General features: G+C 38.4%; 1 protein-coding gene across 1 annotated transcript in view; it reads right to left on the reverse strand.

Annotated features, from left to right (window-relative positions):
• The window catches only part of znf644b (zinc finger protein 644b), a 31705-nt gene extending 11458 nt beyond the window's left edge, over window positions 1–20247 (reverse strand). The window contains 2 exon segments of the mRNA XM_082136704.1: window positions 19481–19544; window positions 19547–20247. Of these exon segments, the coding sequence (XP_081992830.1) occupies window positions 19481–19544; window positions 19547–19558 (76 nt within the window). The 5' untranslated portion in view covers window positions 19559–20247.
• Window positions 20248–20774: the final 527 nt, after the last annotated feature.

Raw genomic sequence — 20774 nt, forward strand, 5'->3', positions numbered from 1 at the left:
ACTTGTTCTAACACTTGAGTTGCACCTCATCTTGAGGTTACTGCTGAAAAAATAAGAGGTGATAATTGCATATTATCATTACATATTATTCTAGAACCCCAGAAGGTAAACTTTTCTTGGATATTTATTAATCATAGGAGAATACAAACTACTTGCTATGTTCCACTTTGGTGTCTTCAACTTTTTTCCCACCTACTAGACTCATGTGTTGGTAACAAAAGGCCAAAAGTTGGAAGTTTATGTTCCAAGAATACAATTATATGGTGTACTACAAATACAGAGAACCATAAAGTATGTTCTATAAATATTAGACACATTCACAGAACTTGCATTAATCTCTATTAAAAAATAGCTTGAAGTAGGGTGAAGATATTGCATTTTCCTTTTGTATTTTTTCCCCTAATGCATGCAAGTGACGAGACAGAAATTGATTACCCAAACACTTCTAACCCTAGCTGTGAAACCTCTCATAATTCCTTTAGACTCTTCCCCTAAAAGAGAGAACTACAACAAAAATCAGAAACACCAGGAGGGAGAAGTTATTCAGAGCAGTTAACTGTCTATGTGAATCGGCAACATGCCCAACTCCATTTCACTTTATCCATTACGCTCTCTCTCTTTCTTTCTTTTACCTGTCTTTCTTTTCCCCGTACTCTCTTATTCTATCACAGGGAGAAAAAAACACATCTAAACAAAGAAGGAAGGCCAAGGCCCCTCAAGTACAGAGCAGAGAATCTTCCTCGGTTAATGGGAGTTATTGATTTGTTTGACACACTGTGAATTTATGAAGCCGCCTCTCAAGTGTGAGAGACTAACAAAGCACAGCTGTGAGCAAACAAACAGGTAGCTATTCAACCTGACACCTCGCAGAGACTGAGGAGAGCCTGTCTTTCTCTTCTACTCTTGCCATGTTGAGGAAAAGCGTTGACTTCAACTCAAACAGTCTCCTTAACACACAGAGCAGCAGTGACAGGAGGAAACTCTTGCTGGGTTTCACAGCACATGCTACAGCTGACGGGACAAGAGATGTTTTGGGAAGGATTTATTTATTTATCTTTTGCAAGGGAACGCTCATACATATTATATTTTGATTAATAATGAAATAAAGGATTTGAAAAATGAGTTCAGAGGTCTCAGTTAACATGTCTGACTATTTAATCATCAAACCATACATTTACATGCACATAAATCACAAATGTTAATGTTTAATATGGAACATCTAAAACTTGACTCTGTTCTAACCTTTCCACTAAACAATGCTGCTGTACTGTCTGAGTTATATGAAAGAAAATATAGGTCTGATAGCTGTCATATGTTGCACACAATACATTACAACCCTTGAACATTTTTCAGTTTGTTCCCCCCCCCCCCCCCCCCCCCCCACCCACCCCCACCCTCCCACCCTCTTTCCCCATCGTTTGGAAAAGAAACTAAGATGCGCAGAGAGTGGCAAGAATCCAATTTCTTTTGAACGCTGTGTGGAAATTGAGAGCTCAGCAATAAATCTGCTTCAATACACAATCTCCACAGAGTGCAGGGGCAGCTACCTTAGCCATCTCTCCCTCTGTGTCTAACAAACCGCTACTTAACCAGGAGCCAAGGCTGCCAACTCTAAGGTATTGGTTGCCACAGCACTGCAAAAGTTGCAATTTCCAGAGGTTGCCATTCATAGCCAAGGTGATGCAACGTTGTGACTCTGTTAACTAACCCGGATTAAAAACGGTCCACACAAATTTGGATCTGGATTTCAAAACAAAAGAACACATCCTTCCACAACCCAAATTAAAAGAACGCCAACACGTTCTCAAAGACTCGATCGCACATCTCTCCTCAGTACTCTTTCTTAAAATAGAGCAAGTGAAATGGCTGTTCCTCCTGATGGTAGATTTAGGATCGAGGAGAGGGGAAAGGGGGGTCACTGGGCATGATAAAAGGGGACAGGGAGTGAGTGACAGTTGGGTTAAGACAGAAGTCATGTTCAATAGCAGGTAAGGAACATCAAAAGGCGAGTTCACAGGAAACCTATGCAACCTTATCTAGAAGGAGGATTTTCTGTTGTGTGAAGTAGATTAGTGGTGCCAGAGCTGCTGACATGGCCTCATTTGCTGCCCTGTAGTGTTAGAGGAGGATTAAACCATATAAACTTTGAAGCCTTAAACAATACCTTTCAAAATTAGACGGATTAAGGGAGGGATGTCTGATGGGGATTTCCCGCGGCTTTGTCAGTTTAAAACTTCTCTTATTTAAAAAGGGAGCAAGAGAGCAGGAAAAAAGCTGAGCAGGTCTGGGGTTTCAGTTTTAATGAGGGCGCTCTTATCGTGAGCTGGGCAGTGGGTGCGAAGTAGCACAGGTCGACAGGCCTTTACACCAGTAGCCTCTCTCACATTAAAGAATGATGCAAAGAGTTTGTCACGTAAAGGAGGCGAAAGTTTTCTGGCAGTTGCATCATTCCGTTACTTTTACGCGGCAACACATCTCTTGATGAAAAATAAACATTGATTGTTGCATGTTATCCTGTGTAAAATATGAAAGCAATATGCCATGAGATATACTTCCTCTCAGGTCATGAGTTGCAGGCGCTTTTTTAGCTGTTGTACGGCATTGATTTTTCTTCATGTGAAATGTGATGATTACTGGAGATCTGATTTAAATATGACGGGGCTGCACGGGCGCGTATCTGCCGCTGTGATCGAGGGCAGACTCGCATACATCTGTCTTGCTTGAGTAGTGTGAAAGAATAAAGCTAACTTTGTCACTGCCGCTTTGCTGAAGACACGTGACCAATCAGATGAAAGCATGTCAATGTCAACGCTTGTCTACACGCTGAGGACGGGATCGGGTCTAAGCGAGCAGACATCAATACGCTTAAATTTGGAGAAATGTCAAGCGGCGCAGGTTTCGGGATGAAACAACTTTTATTACCTTTTCTTAAAACGTAATGTGCCATGCAAGCTATAAGACATGAGCAACATAATAAAAGTGGAAAAGGGCAAATAGTGGCAGAGGATTCCTGTCTAAATCAGGACTAAACTGATGGATGTAAACACATTCAAACTGACTTTTGTTTAACCAAAACTTAATCTAAAATAACATTCTGCTAATGAAAAAAAAAAAACCGACTCATTCTTAACCGCATAAAGCAAAGCTTGCACTTTGTGGTCCATCTCCCCTGAACAGGCTCCCTTAGGATATTAAAAAATCATCACATTTTTATCAGTCCCTGCTGCTTGTCAATGGCATCTATTAAAGCTGAATGAGGGGGCGGAGCTGCATCCAGACTGGTCATTAACACCAGAGCCCCACTCAATCAGAGCAACTCCCAAATATATCAAAGAGGAGGTGGGATGCATGCAGAAGGAGAGGTAGGGGGTGTGCTTGGTAGCCCGAGAGAGCCCCATGGAGAGATGTAAATAACCTCCCGAGAGACTCCCGGCGGGCTGTAAAGAAGATGCTAGCTGGGAGACGACGGGAAGCTAATGAGTATAACAGTAAATGTATACAAAAGACAGAAGAAGAGGCCCTCCTTCTTTATTCCAATTAATGTGCTCTTATCAATATCGGGGCACCAAAGCCACTTTACTTAGTGCACCGTGTGGTTGTACTCATGAAGTCAAAATACAGCGAACCAAACCAAAAACGAAACAAAATGTGGTGCAGGAGATAAAACGATATCTTAAAAAATTCTATTGAACTATACAAACAAACAAGCGTGGTGTAAACATATGCATTTCAGAACACATGTAAACAAATACCAATTCTAAATTGATTTTTAAATCATCAATTTTTTTTTTTTTTTTTTTAGTATCAAGTTGGAATAAATATCAGTTTAATGCTTATTTTTTTATGGAATCTGTTTGCAAGTGGGACTCAGCATAACAGCTAAATATGACTTTGTGTCACAGATGTAATCTGCATAATTTGAAATTCAACTGTGGTTCCATTTAGCCACACAAACGTGTAAAGTAGGGATACTATTTACTTAAATTTGATCAAATGAAGACTCCAATCAATCAATTAAAAATAATAATAATAATAATAATAATAATAATAATAATTAAGCCACTAGCTGGTAGGGGTGTAACAATACCCTCATGTCACGATTTGATACATATCACGATACTGAACTCACGATGCAATGTTATTGCGATACTCCAAGACATAAGATAAAAGGTTAACAAAAAAAAAATACTGTTTATTAAAATGCTAAATTTGGTATTACATTGTAAATGTAAATGAATTGGCTTGGACTTGGTGCTGGTAACCCAATGCACAGGACAATGGTGACACCAGAATTACACTATTCATGATTCTGACGCTAAAAATACAGAATTATTTTAGACGAATATGCTTGCACTGTCTAGACTAGATATATTTAAATTAATGTAGGCCACTTTTTACTGGTAACATAAGACATTTGGCATTATCAGGACCCATAAATATTCCCCCATTGGATTATCATACATTATATTCAACACTATAGTAGTTTAATGTAGTACCGACACCAAAACTCTGTAAACTTAAATTATATCTCACACAGTAATTTTCATTTTGGGTGAACTATACACAATACATATTGTCCCTATCCACGATACATATTGTTGCATTTTTGTATTGTGATATGTTGTGATACGAATACGATATATTGTTACACTCCTATAGCTGGCTCTTTCAGTATTTCCTACTGGTCACTACCCCTAATGACCAACAGATGGCTCTGGCAACTTAACATTGGTCCAGAAATTTCTATAACCGAGATAACATGAAATATATAGCCTATATAAAAAAAGAGAGACAAATAAATTAAGAAAAAAAGAAAAAAAGAAAGAGAAAAAAGTTGGGGGGGAAAACTGAAAAATAAATATTTAAAAAAGTTTGTGTGTATGTGTTTGAGGACAAAAATAAAAGAAATTTCCTTTCAAGCATGATTTTAATCAAATTTTAATCATGATTTTTGATTTCAATCAAATATTTCAAGATTTGTATAAAAAAAAAAAGGTTTTCTGCTTTTACGGCCTTACCCAAAATGTGGTTGTACAAATTAAGTTTTAGAACCTGCTTGAGATCAACACATCAATAAGCAGAATATCACTAAATGTGATGACTGCACAGGAAAACCATTCACACACTCTCATCTAGTCTCTTAATACCACATGTAATTCAGTGATCTCTTCCTGACAGAAATGCTCTATAATCACACATCACCCTGCAACCTCTTTTCAAAGCTCTAAAATATCACATCCAACTCAAGGAATAATTGGAAAATTTAATGAGATTGGTGAACCACAACCTTGAAGGATTTCGCAAGAAAAAAGGTTTGGGGGGCTTGACAGTTAATTCTCAGGCAAACTTTTGCCTTTACCCTTTCAATCAATAGAAACAGTGGATTTAATTTTGGTTAATTGGTGCTCAGTAAGAGACACCCTTCAGCGTCGATAGAACATTCTTACGGCCTTGGTCCTATTGATTCTGGAATCTCTTGTAGGCGCTTACAAACACGTCTGTTCCGACGGAATGTGTTCCTCTGCGGTAATTTTTTTATTTTTATACAAGAACTTGTGATAGACACAATTTCACTCAAGCATGTTCAATTGACCTATTATCATGCAGTACAAAAAAAAACCCAAGCAACACTGTCATTTTCCATGTATTTTTCAGCTGTTCATAAGACTAAGTACAAGCACTGTCATATTGTTACCAACATTTCATTCTGATACAACTAGGGTTATTTAAAACAGACTATGACTGGCAGAGCAGTAACTGAATCTTCAGAGAGATGCATTCATATGTTTAACTGTAACCAAGTTTAGCACCCCACAGAGTATTAGTGATCAAATCCTGGCCCCTAGTGGTGAAGTCATCAGTGTGAGATCTGGAGCCCGAGGCAGATGAAGTATGTAGCATTTGGTGAGCTGAAAGATTTTACGTGTGTAACTTCCCTCATAAAGTCTTTAATAGGAATAGGTGTTCTCATTTGCTTATCTAGGGTGTGGATAACTGACTGCCGGGACACCCATGCCATAACTGTTTTAAAGTTGTGAGAATTGCGCTAAGAGAGAGGCAAGCTCTCAACTTGGAACGAGACTAACCGGTGACAATCACATCTGTCAAATAATTTTGGCACACATCCCAAGACAAACTTCAGAGACAAAGCTATCTTTTGAATGCAGAACGCAGACAGGTTAACATTTTCCGCACTATCATCTCGATTCTGTTGGATCATTGTCCAATTACACAAAATTATTTTGGCAGTTTTGCTCACACAACATTATACCCAGATTCCCCTTTTTTTGGCCTTTTTCTGGAGGGCTGCTAGAGGAAGATGAAGGTTGCCAGGTTTCCAGGCTGACGGGAAGTATGCCTCTGACAAGCGTAACTGACAGCTCTGATTTAATTTGACTGGTGATCACACCCAGCTATAGTATCAGAGCAGTTCACACATCTGTGCCTCAGCTCAAGGTGTTGAGACATGCCACCAAATATCTGGAACATTACACACACCCCTGGTGCTGTGTACAGACAGCCAGAGCGCTGTCACTCCAGCTTTCCAGCAACATTAGGGAAGACACAAATCTTACATTCACCGTTTCCATCCTAATTCTGTCAGTATTTCATCATTTTTTTAATGAAATTTCTAACAAAATTCACCATTGCAATTAACTTTAATACAGAGGAAAAATGAAAATACACTAAATGATTATTTAAATAAATTAATACATATTTCTTGCACTGTGTTGAAAAATACTACTTTATGTTGAAAATTTAAAATACTGGCCCACAAAAAATTGCTTGTAAATATCTTGTTATGCTAAAGTATATTATAACCAAATATTGTTTTGAATCTTTTTGTCAACTTGTTTTCTTACAATTAGGTTTTGTGTTTATTTTTGAAACTGATTGATCGTAGGCCTCATTGAACTGAGATCATAAGCTCAGATCAATGAAGCCTACGATCAATCAGTAAAAAAAAAAAAAAAAATCCTAATTGAAAGAAACCAAGTTGACAAAAAGATTGAATTAGAATAAGCATTTTTTTGTAGGCCAGTCATTTTTGACCGGGAACACCACAAGTGTACAAGGTGGGGGGAAAACCCCCCAAAAAAGTAAAACAATTATTGGGAAGTAGTTATAACCTGTGTGAGTGAAGTCAGTAAGTTTTAGTCTAATGCGATAAAACATTACCTACCCATAACATTTTTGGGAAAAAGAAAATCCTCTCCAGGTCAAAATGACCCGAACACAACATAAGGGATCCCTACCAGTCTTTTCCAAAACATTGTCATCCTGTGGCTCCCTGTAAACCCACCTGCAATATGAACTTATAGACACACAGATCATTATTATTATAAGTATTAGACATGTCATATTAAGAGGTTAAAAGGGATATGTGTGAGAACACACAAGAGACAACATTCAACAGCTTACAACAGTGGTAGAAGTGGCAAAAATATTATTACAATTTAAAGTAACTTGTAAAGTAATCCATCACCAAAACTCAGCCCCTTAAAACTTAGGCTGTGTGTCGTTTTTTCACGCGGCTGGCGTATTTTTTCAATTGTTTTCACGCTGAAGCGCTGAACGCTCGTCGTTTTTTACAGGTCGCCGAGAGTTGAAGAATGTTCAACTTTGGGTAAAACGCAGCGCTCATCACTGTCACTTTATACCCAACCGTCCAATCACAGTGGAGGAGGGGCGGGACTAATACCACACCGACCAACCACCACATTCTGCTTGTACAACGTCAACAGATGACAACAACAAGCATAATAACGGAACACAATCATTTAAAACAAGAGCCAGAGAAAATTCGTTACATTGTATCGACATTTTAATATAGAATCAACACAGAAACAAAATATGTGTGAAATGAGATACTAGCAAAACTTTTGTGTGTCTCAACTGAAAAAAATGCTGCGCTGCCAAAACGCTCAAGCCCCCATAGCAAGGCGTTTTCAGCAGAGCGCCTAGCATTTTCAGCCGACTAAAAACGCTTTAGTAGACACACGGCCTTAAGGTCAACATAAGCTCATATAAGTAGTAGAGTACATTACATTGTAATATACTAATGAGTCTGGTGGCTGTAATGAGAGGTCATGCTGGAGGTTAAATGATATGGAATGAGCAGCTAATAGTCATAGCATAACATAGGATAAATAGGCCTCTCTCTCTCTCTCTCTTGGCCTCTTCCACTAATAGATTTATGCAGGTCTCCATGTTCTGGCTAGATCAACAGCTTACTGAAATATCTCCCCGGCCCAGCTGCAGTAGTGCTGGCTTGCTAATTCAGGCCAGTGTACTCCCATTAAAACATTCCCCTGTGTCTTCATTTAGAACACTGTGAACTGGGAGCCAAGCAAAAACACGGAAGATGGGACCGATTTTTAGCATTCTGCACATTCCACAAATGCGTCTCAGTGCAAATATTTGACCTTGCTGAGTGACACATAATCAATTTGTGTGAACTGAAGTATTTAATTTACTTAGTCATGCTATGTAATCTATCTTTACAGGATTTAATTATGAATTTGTAAGCGAGTGGGTTGCAGATGGCATCAGCCTGAGCCCTGCTCCTGGTCTTGACCTTCTTCAGTTAGCTTTAGTAATCAGATCTTTTTTTTTTCTTTTTTTTTTTAAGACTGCTGTTTACATTATATTAAGGTGACTACTATCAAATATGCATGGACTGAGATAGGACTCTGTCATGAACTTTGAATTAACTGAAAGTTTTCTCAGGATCAAAAAAACAAAACAAAAACAATGCGGCTTTCAGGGGTATTATAATATTCTATAGCTCTCTGGTATTCTTGATACTGGTTGGTCAATCTCAAGATTCAGTATAGTGAAATATTTCTAAGGGATCGTTGTCTTAGCATCAATTTATAATTGATCGCTCATCTAGAAATAGATTGCTCATTCAGACATCCACACACTCCACAGTCTCTACAAGTAAATTCAAACCAAAACTCAAATCAATATTAAAGTATCTGTTAATTAAAACAGCCATTACCGCTTACTTATCAAAAACCAAGTACAGAAAAAAAGCTTTCTTTTCTTTTAATTGTTGTTTAAATGATCAAGTAAAGAGATTATTATAATGGGGAAATGACCATTAAATCTGAGAAACTAAAACTGTAATGGTGCTTCACCTTAATGATAACTAAAAAACCTGCCATCCACTTTATTTGTAAACACCAAAAAAAAGAAGAAAGTAATTATCCTTGTGTTTCCTGGGCCCCTTTATACAGTGTCTATGGTAACAAAGCATTAATATATGTGTAAAAATAGCTTAATTGTGAACATATGCTTAGATAATTAAGAATGAGAAAACAGAGAGTTGCAAAGAACTAATGATCAATAATAAGGGTATTTAGATCTTATTAAAATAAAATAGAAGAAAACAATGCAACTCAATACAAGGGTCAGTCACACATTTGCAATAACAGAACACAAAAACACCAATAAAGCAAAACAACCTGGGTCATTATTTAAAGCAACAAACCAAACTGTCCTTGCTATTAAATATGTTAATACAACAGGTAGTGTCAGTCCTCTATTCTAATTGGTCAAGCAGAGTTCAAAGTGTGCTGATATATTTACAGGAGTTGGTGAATGAAACTGAAACACTGGCCAGTATGGTGTTGGAGGTTTGACAGACATATATATATATATATATATATATATATATATATATATATATATATACATGGCCTGGTGGCCAATCTTGTGTGAAGGTTGAATTAGCAGAGCAATAGCACAGTTGTACATAAAATATTGCAATCCACCCAACATAACTGGAGACATATCAGAGCTCAAAAGAGCACAGATTGCTGGTGTGCATCTCACTGGCTCATCTATGACCAGGACAGCAAGTCTTTGTGGTGTTTCGAAAGCTATAGTATCCGGGGTAATGTCGGCATACCACCACGAAGTATGATCCAACAGGAGTAACAGGAAGCTGTGAGGAATGTTCAGGTACTAACCTGGATTGTATCCAAAAAACATAAAACCACAGCTTCCCAAATCACTGCAGAATTAAATGCGCACCTCGACTCTCCTGTTTCCACCAAAACTGTTTGTCAGTTTTATCATGACAGTCCCAACTATATCATAGCATTCCCAACTGTGCTTGATGGGTGCATCACTGCCAAGACTACTGAACCATTTTGGAGGACCATGTGGTTCAAACATTGTACCCTGAAGTGTGTGCCCTGTATTAGCATGATAATGCACCAATACACACAGCAAGACTGGTGACAGAATGGTTTGATGAATATGAAATGAAAGTTGGACATCTCCCATGGCCTGCACAGTCACCAGATCTAAATATTTTTGAGCCACTTTGGGGTATTTTGGAGGAGCAAGTTATAAAACGTTTTCCTCCACCAGCATTATGTAGTGACCTGGCTACTGCTCTGGAAGAGGAATGGCTCAAAATCCCTCTGGCCTCTGGCAGGATTTGTATCTATCATTCCCAAGACAAATGTATGCTGTATTGGCCACAAAGGAATGCCCTACACCATAATAAAGTTTCATTGTCCAGCCCCTTTCTAACAGCACAGGAATATTTAACTCCGCTTATCTGTGTCCACTGCTTTCAAGAGCAAATTACTTCATATTATTAACTTAATGATTTTAATTTTTGACATTTTTTAATAACATAAACGTCACATTTACAGTCATGTGGCTGAATCACAACCGTGCTGATATACAGTCCAATAGCACTCTTTGACATGATATTATTTTATCTATTCAGTTTATTTATAGTTTTTATTAAATAAATAATCAAAGGTGAAATTTTATGTGGAGGTAGAAAGTCTCTGAGTTACGGCTGACAAGTCACACAGCTTTATGGCTTGCAAGTCTAGCATTGTGAGAAACTGACTAGAGAGCAAATTAAAACACTGAAACTTGACATAGTTAGCAAAGAGCTAGGGCAGAAAAAAGGTTGAAGTCCACATAAAACATAAGTTGTGATAGTCTTTTTCTTCCCCATTGTGACATAAACTATATTGCCAAAAGATTTGGGACGTCTGCCTTCACATGCACATGAACTTTAATGGCATCCAATTCTTAATCCGTAGGGTTTAATATGGAGTTGACCCACCCTTTGCAACTATAACAGCTTCAACTCTTCTGGAAAGGCTTTCCACGAGGTTTAGGAGTGTGTTAATGGGAATTTATTACCATTTTTCTAGAAGCACATTTGTGAGGTCAGGCATTGATGTTGGACGAGAAGACCTGGCTTGCAGTCTCCGCTCTAATTCATCCCAAAGGTGTTCTATCGGGTGGAGGTCAGGACTCTGTGCTGGGATCATCAAGGATCAGTCAAGTTCCTCCACACCAAACTCGCTCATCCATATATCTTTATGGACCTTGCTTTGTGCACTGGTGCGCAGTCACGTTGGAACAGGAAGGGGCTATCCCCAAACTGTTCCCACAAAGTTGGGAGCATGAATTTATCCAAAATATATTGGTGTGCTGAAGCATTAAGAGTTTCTGTCACTGGAACTAATGGGCCAAGCCCAACCCCTGAAAAACAATCCCACACCATAATCCCTCCTCCACCAAACTTTACACTTGGCACAATACAGTCAGGCAAGTACCGTTCTCCTGGCAAACGCCAAACCCAGACTCATCCATTGGATTTCCAGACAGAGAACCGTGATTAGTAACTCCAGAGAACACATCTCCACAGCTCTAAAGTCCAGTGTCAGCGTGCTAAACCACTGCATCCAACGCTTTGCATTGCACTTGGTGATGTAAGGCTTGGATGCAGCTGCTCGGCCATGGAAACCCATTCCATGAAGCTCTCTATGCACTGTTCTTGCGCTAATCTGAAGGCCACACGAAGTTTGAAGGTCTGTAGCTATTGAGTTGCTGTTGTGACCAATTGCTTCCACTTTGTTATTATACCACTAACAGTTGACCATGGAATATTTAGAAGTGAGGAAATTTCATGAATGGACTTATTGCACAGGTGAGAACCAATCACGGTACCATGCTTGAATTCACTGAGCCCCTGAGAGCGACCCATTCTTTCACCAAAGTTTGTAGAAGCAGTCTGCATGCCTAGGTGCTTGATTTTATACAACTGTGGCCATTGAAAAAGTGATTGGAACACCCAGATTATTTTACTAACTCGGATCTTTTGAATCTCGTTCATAGGCCTGTCGCGATAGTCAATAAATCAATTAATCGCACGATAAAAAAAAATGAGCTCGATAATTTTTCCGGCCGCGATAATTCCATTTGCATGCTTGTTTGTTTTCCTCGTGTCTCTCTCTCTCTCTACCAAAGAGACTGGATGACCACTCTCGGTTAGCGTATAGGAGGAGTGAACCCTCTTGTCAGTTGCATGGTCTTTGTGTGGGGAGGTGGCGCCGCGGCGCTTGTCAGTCACATGGTCTTTGTATGGGAAAGCTTGCAGCGACTGCCGGGAGAGAGAGAAGACGCTAGTTGTGAGTTGGAGGGGGGGAAAAAAAGAAAAAGATGGAATTGGTTTCAAAGCCAAACGCGACAGCGAGCCCGATCTCATGAAAATGCGTATCTATACCACGAATGTTATTTCTCGTGCCATTTATGCGCCAAAAATTGTTTTTGCGTGCATATGATACGCACTTTATGGCGTGTAATACGCACGCACTCCTCACCCCTAATCCTAACCAAGTATTTTCAGTGCGTAGCATACACACGCAATAAAGCGCGTCTCCGTCTTCCCGACAGTAAATTACACAATTACTCGGGCGTTTGTTTAGTCGACAAAGTAACAGGAGGACAGTGCAAAATGCTGTGGTATCCTGTTGAGACTTTTTTTTATTTGTTTACAAAGGTCCTAACTGGCAGTTTTGCCTGTTATGGAATGTATCACTATTTATGTCTGAGCCTAATGTTTAATATATTTTTTAAGTGCAATTTTGTTTACATCCATTTTATTTATTGTTTTTGGTATTTATTCAAGTGATTTTTTTTGTTAACAGACACTGAGAGTCCATTGCTTTTGTTTTTGGTTGTTTTGTTAATTTTTTGTGGATATTTAAAATGTTTTTCCGTTTTCAATGTTTCATATTCTTAAGAAATAAAAGTTTGTAGATCTTTGAAAAGGTGTACCTGCATTATTATGCCATTATCATTATATTAGATGAAAATGGTCTCGAACGACAATATTATCGTTTATCGCAATAATTTCTTGGACAATTTATCGTCCAGCAAAATGTGTTATCGTGACAGGCCTACTCGTTCATCAAAATTAACGAATCTTTTTTCTAAGTAATTATGTTCATTTTGTTCATTTTAGCAGAATAAAACTGAAATGTTACGTTAATAGACAAATTATACTTACGAGATAATCACATTTCGACAGTATTGGTGAAAATTACTTTTAAAAAAGTAATGCATTACAATATTGCGTTACTCCCTAAAAAAGTAACTAATTGCGTTAGTAACTTTTAATGGAATGCAATGCGTTGCATTACTTTTGCATTACTTTTTCTAACCTGGGTGAGCTTACTTGTTTGTTTTTTTTAATAACAACAAAACATTTTTCTATTTTTGCCAAATGTAAAGACACTTTCACATCAAAAGTGAAAGGAATAAGCCTCAGGCTGAGAGAAATGCAAAATCATGCCTGTATAGTAGAGGGTGCAGTAAAAAAAAAAAAAAAAAAGTGTTTTGTTCTGCCATTCTGGGTTGAAGAAGAACAGGATGAAAGTTCAACACGCTTTCTTCAGCATTAAAATGTTTAAAAAATGAAACTCAAATGTGATGTTTGCTTATTAGTATGGTTGAAATGGATCATCGAAGGTCAGCAGCAAAGATACTGGCTAATCAAGTGAAATTAAATAGCCTACATAGAGTATATTTGTGTAATTTAAAATATTGAATTATTGCTGGTTTGCGTAATATTCTAAGGTTGCATTTCACTGTTTTTATAAATTTTGAGTAAGGCTGAATCTGTGAGATGAGTAAATGCCTGCTCATTTATTTAATATGGAGTTGACCCACCCTTTGCAACTATAACAGCTTCAACTCTTCTGGAAAGGCTTTCCACGAGGTTTAGGAGTGTGTTAATGGGAATTTATTACCATTTTTCTAGAAGCACATTTGTGAGGTCAGGCATTGATGTTGGACGAGAAGACCTGGCTTGCAGTCTCCGCTCTAATTCATCCCAAAGGTGTTCTATCGGGTGGAGGTCAGGACTCTGTGCTGGGATCATCAAGGATCAGTCAAGTTCCTCCACACCAAACTCGCTCATCCATATATCTTTATGGACCTTGCTTTGTGCACTGGTGTGCAGTCACGTTGGAACAGGAAGGGGCTATCCCCAAACTGTTCCCACAAAGTTGGGAGCATGAATTTATCCAAAATATATTGGTGTGCTGAAGCATTAAGAGTTCCTGTCACTGGAACTAATGGGCCAAGCCCAACCCCTGAAAAACAATCCCACACCATAATCCCTCCTCCACCAAACTTTACACTTGGCACAATACAGTCAGGCAAGTACCGTTCTCCTGGCAAACGCCAAACCCAGACTCATCCATTGGATTTCCAGACAGAGAACCGTGATTAGTAACTCCAGAGAACACATCTCCACAGCTCTAAAGTCCAGTGTCAGCGTGCTAAACCACTGCATCCAACGCTTTGCATTGCACTTGGTGATGTAAGGCTTGGATGCAGCTGCTCGGCCATGGAAACCCATTCCATGAAGCTCTCTATGCACTGTTCTTGCGCTAATCTGAAGGCCACACGAAGTTTGAAGGTCTGTAGCTATTGAGTTGCTGTTGTGACCAATTGCTTCCACTTTGTTATTATACCACTAACAGTTGACCATGGAATATTTAGAAGTGAGGAAATTTCATGAATGGACTTATTGCACAGGTGAGAACCAATCACGGTACCATGCTTGAATTCACTGAGCCCCTGAGAGCGACCCATTCTTTCACCAAAGTTTGTAGAAGCAGTCTGCATGCCTAGGTGCTTGATTTTATACAACTGTGGCCATTGAAAAAGTGATTGGAACACCCAGATTATTTTACTAACTCGGATCTTTTGAATCTCGTTCATAGGCCTGTCGCGATAGTCAATAAATCAATTAATCGCACGATAAAAAAAAATGAGCTCGATAATTTTTCCGGCCGCGATAATTCCATTTGCATGCTTGTTTGTTTTCCTCGTGTCTCTCTCTCTCTCTACCAAAGAGACTGGATGACCACTCTCGGTTAGCGTATAGGAGGAGTGAACCCTCTTGTCAGTTGCATGGTCTTTGTGTGGGGAGGTGGCGCCGCGGCGCTTGTCAGTCACATGGTCTTTGTATGGGAAAGCTTGCAGCGACTGCCGGGAGAGAGAGAAGACGCTAGTTGTGAGTTGGAGGGGGGGAAAAAAAGAAAAAGATGGAATTGGTTTCAAAGCCAAACGCGACAGCGAGCCCGATCTCATGAAAATGCGTATCTATACCACGAATGTTATTTCTCGTGCCATTTATGCGCCAAAAATTGTTTTTGCGTGCATATGATACGCACTTTATGGCGTGTAATACGCACGCACTCCTCACCCCTAATCCTAACCAAGTATTTTCAGTGCGTAGCATACACACGCAATAAAGCGCGTCTCCGTCTTCCCGACAGTAAATTACACAATTACTCGGGCGTTTGTTTAGTCGACAAAGTAACAGGAGGACAGTGCAAAATGCTGTGGTATCCTGTTGAGACTTTTTTTTATTTGTTTACAAAGGTCCTAACTGGCAGTTTTGCCTGTTATGGAATGTATCACTATTTATGTCTGAGCCTAATGTTTAATATATTTTTTAAGTGCAATTTTGTTTACATCCATTTTATTTATTGTTTTTGGTATTTATTCAAGTGATTTTTTTTGTTAACAGACACTGAGAGTCCATTGCTTTTGTTTTTGGTTGTTTTGTTAATTTTTTGTGGATATTTAAAATGTTTTTCCGTTTTCAATGTTTCATATTCTTAAGAAATAAAAGTTTGTAGATCTTTGAAAAGGTGTACCTGCATTATTATGCCATTATCATTATATTAGATGAAAATGGTCTCGAACGACAATATTATCGTTTATCGCAATAATTTCTTGGACAATTTATCGTCCAGCAAAATGTGTTATCGTGACAGGCCTACTCGTTCATCAAAATTAACGAATCTTTTTTCTAAGTAATTATGTTCATTTTGTTCATTTTAGCAGAATAAAACTGAAATGTTACGTTAATAGACAAATTATACTTACGAGATAATCACATTTCGACAGTATTGGTGAAAATTACTTTTAAAAAAGTAATGCATTACAATATTGCGTTACTCCCTAAAAAAGTAACTAATTGCGTTAGTAACTTTTAATGGAATGCAATGCGTTGCATTACTTTTGCATTACTTTTTCTAACCTGGGTGAGCTTACTTGTTTGTTTTTTTTAATAACAACAAAACATTTTTCTATTTTTGCCAAATGTAAAGACACTTTCACATCAAAAGTGAAAGGAATAAGCCTCAGGCTGAGAGAAATGCAAAATCATGCCTGTATAGTAGAGGGTGCAGTAAAAAAAAAAAAAAAAAAGTGTTTTGTTCTGCCATTCTGGGTTGAAGAAGAACAGGATGAAAGTTCAACACGCTTTCTTCAGCATTAAAATGTTTAAAAAATGAAACTCAAATGTGATGTTTGCTTATTAGTATGGTTGAAATGGATCATCGAAGGTCAGCAGCAAAGATACTGGCTAATCAAGTGAAATTAAATAGCCTACATAGAGTATATTTGTGTAATTTAAAATATTGAATTATTGCTGGTTTGCGTAATATTCTAAGGTTGCATTTCACTGTTTTTATAAATTTTGAGTAAGGCTGAATCTGTGAGATGAGTAAATGCCTGCTCATTTATTCTAAAACTACAATAACCATCATGTTCACACAGCGCACACAACACCTCTGCACTTACTCATGATTTCTCTCAACATGGGGACAGGAGAGCTGTCAGTCAATAAATGGAAAAACAAAGTAACTCGAATTGCTTATTTGAAAAAGTAACTCAGAAGTTATGTATGCAGCCAAGGCCAAATTATGGGAAACAGAAACGATTAATTCATTGCTTAGCTGGTCAGTCAGTTAGTTTACCTCACCTCCCAATCTGTCATTCGTTCTTTTGTCACATCATCACATCCACAGTCCGAAGCTTTGCAGCCTGTACCAGAAACAAAATTGCTTACTTCACCTCTCGAGTCTTCGTGCTCAATATGTTCATTGTTTTGTCACGTAACTGTATATTGTTATTATATATAGGTATATTTGCTTTATCCACATCATACGGATAAAGTTTAAAGCATTAAAAATTCTTTATTACCACATTCAATATTCTGGAAAAGAACCGTCATGACAGAAATTTAAAAAAATATATAAATTGACCAGAAACACATCACATAACTGTACGAGTTGAAAAAACGAACAACGTTCTTGTTTGTAAGGAAGTTTGGGAATTATTAACTAATTTCTGTATCCAATGCTGTCACGTCACGTTACAAAAGAACAAACGACTCAGAAGAGTCAGATCCGAAGACTCAGTTACGTGAAGACGTAACCGGACCAGACCATATTCGTCGTAGCGTCGTAACGCATAACATTCCAGCGACGTTATGTGGTACGTCGCAAGAACGTGATGAGGACGTCTTAATGACCAAACTGGCATGTTGCGAGGACGTAACATAAAAGGACCATATTAGTCGTAGCGACGTACCGCATAACGTTCCAGCCACGTAACTTTGTGATTCCTGTATTCGTCTGTAAGTATTTAGTCATTACTTTATGACAACGTTGTGAGGACGTCGTGGTAAAGTTCCATTTTCTTATAATCTTGGCTAACGTTCCAGAAACGTCATGGGCACGTCCTCAAAAGACGTCGCTAGTTTATCCCATGGAGAACGTTGTAGAGACGTGGTCAACTTGTCTCCAGATAACTTTCCAGAAAATTGCGTTACAAGTTTTATCCTAGTGATGTATGCCATTTGGATATATGGGAAAGGTAGCATACTTAATTCATCAAAGATTTGATTAAGTTATCTGGTGACCAGTTGACCACGTCTCTACAACGTTTTTCATGGGATAAACTAGCGACGTCTTTTGAGGACGTGCCCACGACGTTTCTGGAACGTTAGCCAAGATTATAAGAAAATGGAACTTTACCACGACGTCCTCACAACGTTGTCATGAAGTAACGTCACGCTGACCAAATGACGACTAACTGACGACGTCGTCACAATGTACTGTGTTAGCTGGGTTAATTAATCATTTCTCTTTCCGGTACAGACAGCATATGGGGCTGTTACAGGATGAACGAATGACTCGGACCTGAACCCAAAGACTCGAGAGGTGAACTAATAATTTATGTTTCCAGAACCTATAGGATGTTGCACATGCGCGGTCAACACAAAATGAATGAATCACTCTAAGAGACAACTCGTTGTTCCTGAGTCATATTAAAGATTCATTCAAAATGAAGAATCGTTCATAATTGACCCATTGCTACCGCCCTCGCGCCAGTGAACACGTCATCAAAGAAGAGATGTAGTTGAAAGTGGGAGGGTAAGTTATTTTGATTAAGGATTACGAAGGGAAACATGAATTACAAAATAATAATATTGATGTGCACATAGCCTACTGTATGATTTATAATAAAACTCCAATATTGCATAAACAAATCGACTTTAAAGCAGGATTTTACTTAGGCACAAAAAGTTGTCATGCAGCAAAACAGACTTTGTAGATCAGCAAGTCTAGAACTAATAGAGGTAAAGCAGAATTTATCAAAATGATGTCTACGGCCATATACAGTAGGCCACAGATATATATTAGTACATTTGAAAAGGCCTATAAATGTGCGTTTACAGCTATTAAAAGTTCAGGGGACATGCAATCTTTCACATAGGGCCTATTTTTAAGTACCATTCAAAATGTTCGACTGTGGTTTTGAAGTGAAAGCAATAGGCTGGCGGCATGTTTGTTTGCAGCGGTGCGCAAACGCGTAGCGAACAGATTCCCTCCAATCAAGGTCGCGCCTAACGCCTTCATGAAGAGCGTCTAAACACGTCTGCGCTCTTCAAGTGTCAAACTCGCGACACAAACTCCCCGCTGACACGGAAAAACGGCTCGTCTCATCCAGTGACTGACACGGCTTTGGATCGATTCTGGCACCCACCTTGTAAAAGTGTGTATAAAGTGTTTTGCAGGGGGGAAACGAGAAACCTCAGAGTCAGATGGCAGAAGAGCGTCCAACTTTCCCCCAAATGCAATACCATTCAGAGCAACAGCGTGACAGCGGAGGGGTGAAATGTTAGCTTACAAGATTCGTGACTGGCACGGTGTTGACATACCCGATGCCCGTCTATAAGCTCTCGTGCCCATGCAAGGACTCACTGTACCCATCGCGCACTCATCTCTCTACAAGGTTAAACACACATCCGGCAAGGGAAGACGTTTGTAAGCTTTAAACCTACCTTTCCAGAGAATGACACTATAACATGGGACAAGTTTGTCATGGTACTTGATTACACTCCTTTTTTTTCGTCCTCCATCAGTTACAATGTCGCCATTTTGCCTAAAATTCTGCAGGTTGAACTAAAACTGCAGGAGGGATGTTCGGTCTGTGCGTATACAAATCACACCATGTACGAAGAACAAAATAAATGTTTACGCTATTTAAAAGAGAAAGTGAAAAGGTAAGATTGTGTTAATATTCACGGAGAAATGGTGGATTGGGGCTTTATAAAGCGGGGTGATGTGGATACACACTGTAAATCCCCCGCTCGCGATATGGATTATTCCACAGACAGAGGGTGAATTCTTCTTAGGTGAAGTTACTGCTGGTGTTAAAAAAAAGAGAGAGAGAGAGAAAATATGGTAGGTAGGTGGACTTGCACACCTAGTGATTTTGTCAATAATAATATCATAATTGGCTGGAATGCTTATCGTTTTATCGGAAAATTATTGTAAGCATTTCTTGTTGGAAATTGTTATACTTTTAGTGGAGATTTCCGTTTTAAGTTGTTTGAAAATAGACACAGGCAACTGTCTTGTTTATATGCATACTATAATGAATTCCTGAATTGCATTTTTGTTGTTGTTTGTAATGTGAGATCACAATTTAAAGGAATGGAATAATATCTTTTGTATATCAGTTTTGTTACTATAAAGATGTCAAATGTATTTTAAACCACATATTTAAACTCTACATGCAGTGATAGAGAGTGTTATTGACATTGAAAGTTTTCTTTCATAACATTGTCAGTGACTGGAATCCTTTATACATACCTTATACATATATATATATATATATATATATATATATATATATATATATATATATATATTAAACCACTGGGTAGAAGAACTAGCACAAGGGGGTCATGATTCATGACGGAAAATGAGTCGCAGGTCTGGTCATGGACAGAGTCATGGACAGCAAAAAAACAAAAACAATGTTAAATCAATGCAAATAATGCAGCTAACCATGTAATTGTGCATAATTAGAAGAAAAAAAACTAATCAATTTGCTAAGCAAATTTTTTAATTAATCATATAATCTCATACCTTTTGTTGTTGGCCTTGCCCACCCAATCTCATGAGAAATAATTTTTGTGGATTGGTGTCAAATTCGTATGCATTTACATTTACATTTACATTTATGCATTTGGCAGACGCTTTTATCCAAAGTGACTTACATTGCATTATCCTATACATTTATACATAGGTATGTGTATGAGTCATAAAAAAAAGATATACCATGAAGGT

Source organism: Leuciscus leuciscus, assembly GCF_965113295.1.
Source record: "Leuciscus leuciscus genome assembly, chromosome: 14".
In the NCBI taxonomy this organism is placed as follows: domain Eukaryota; kingdom Metazoa; phylum Chordata; class Actinopteri; order Cypriniformes; family Leuciscidae; genus Leuciscus; species Leuciscus leuciscus.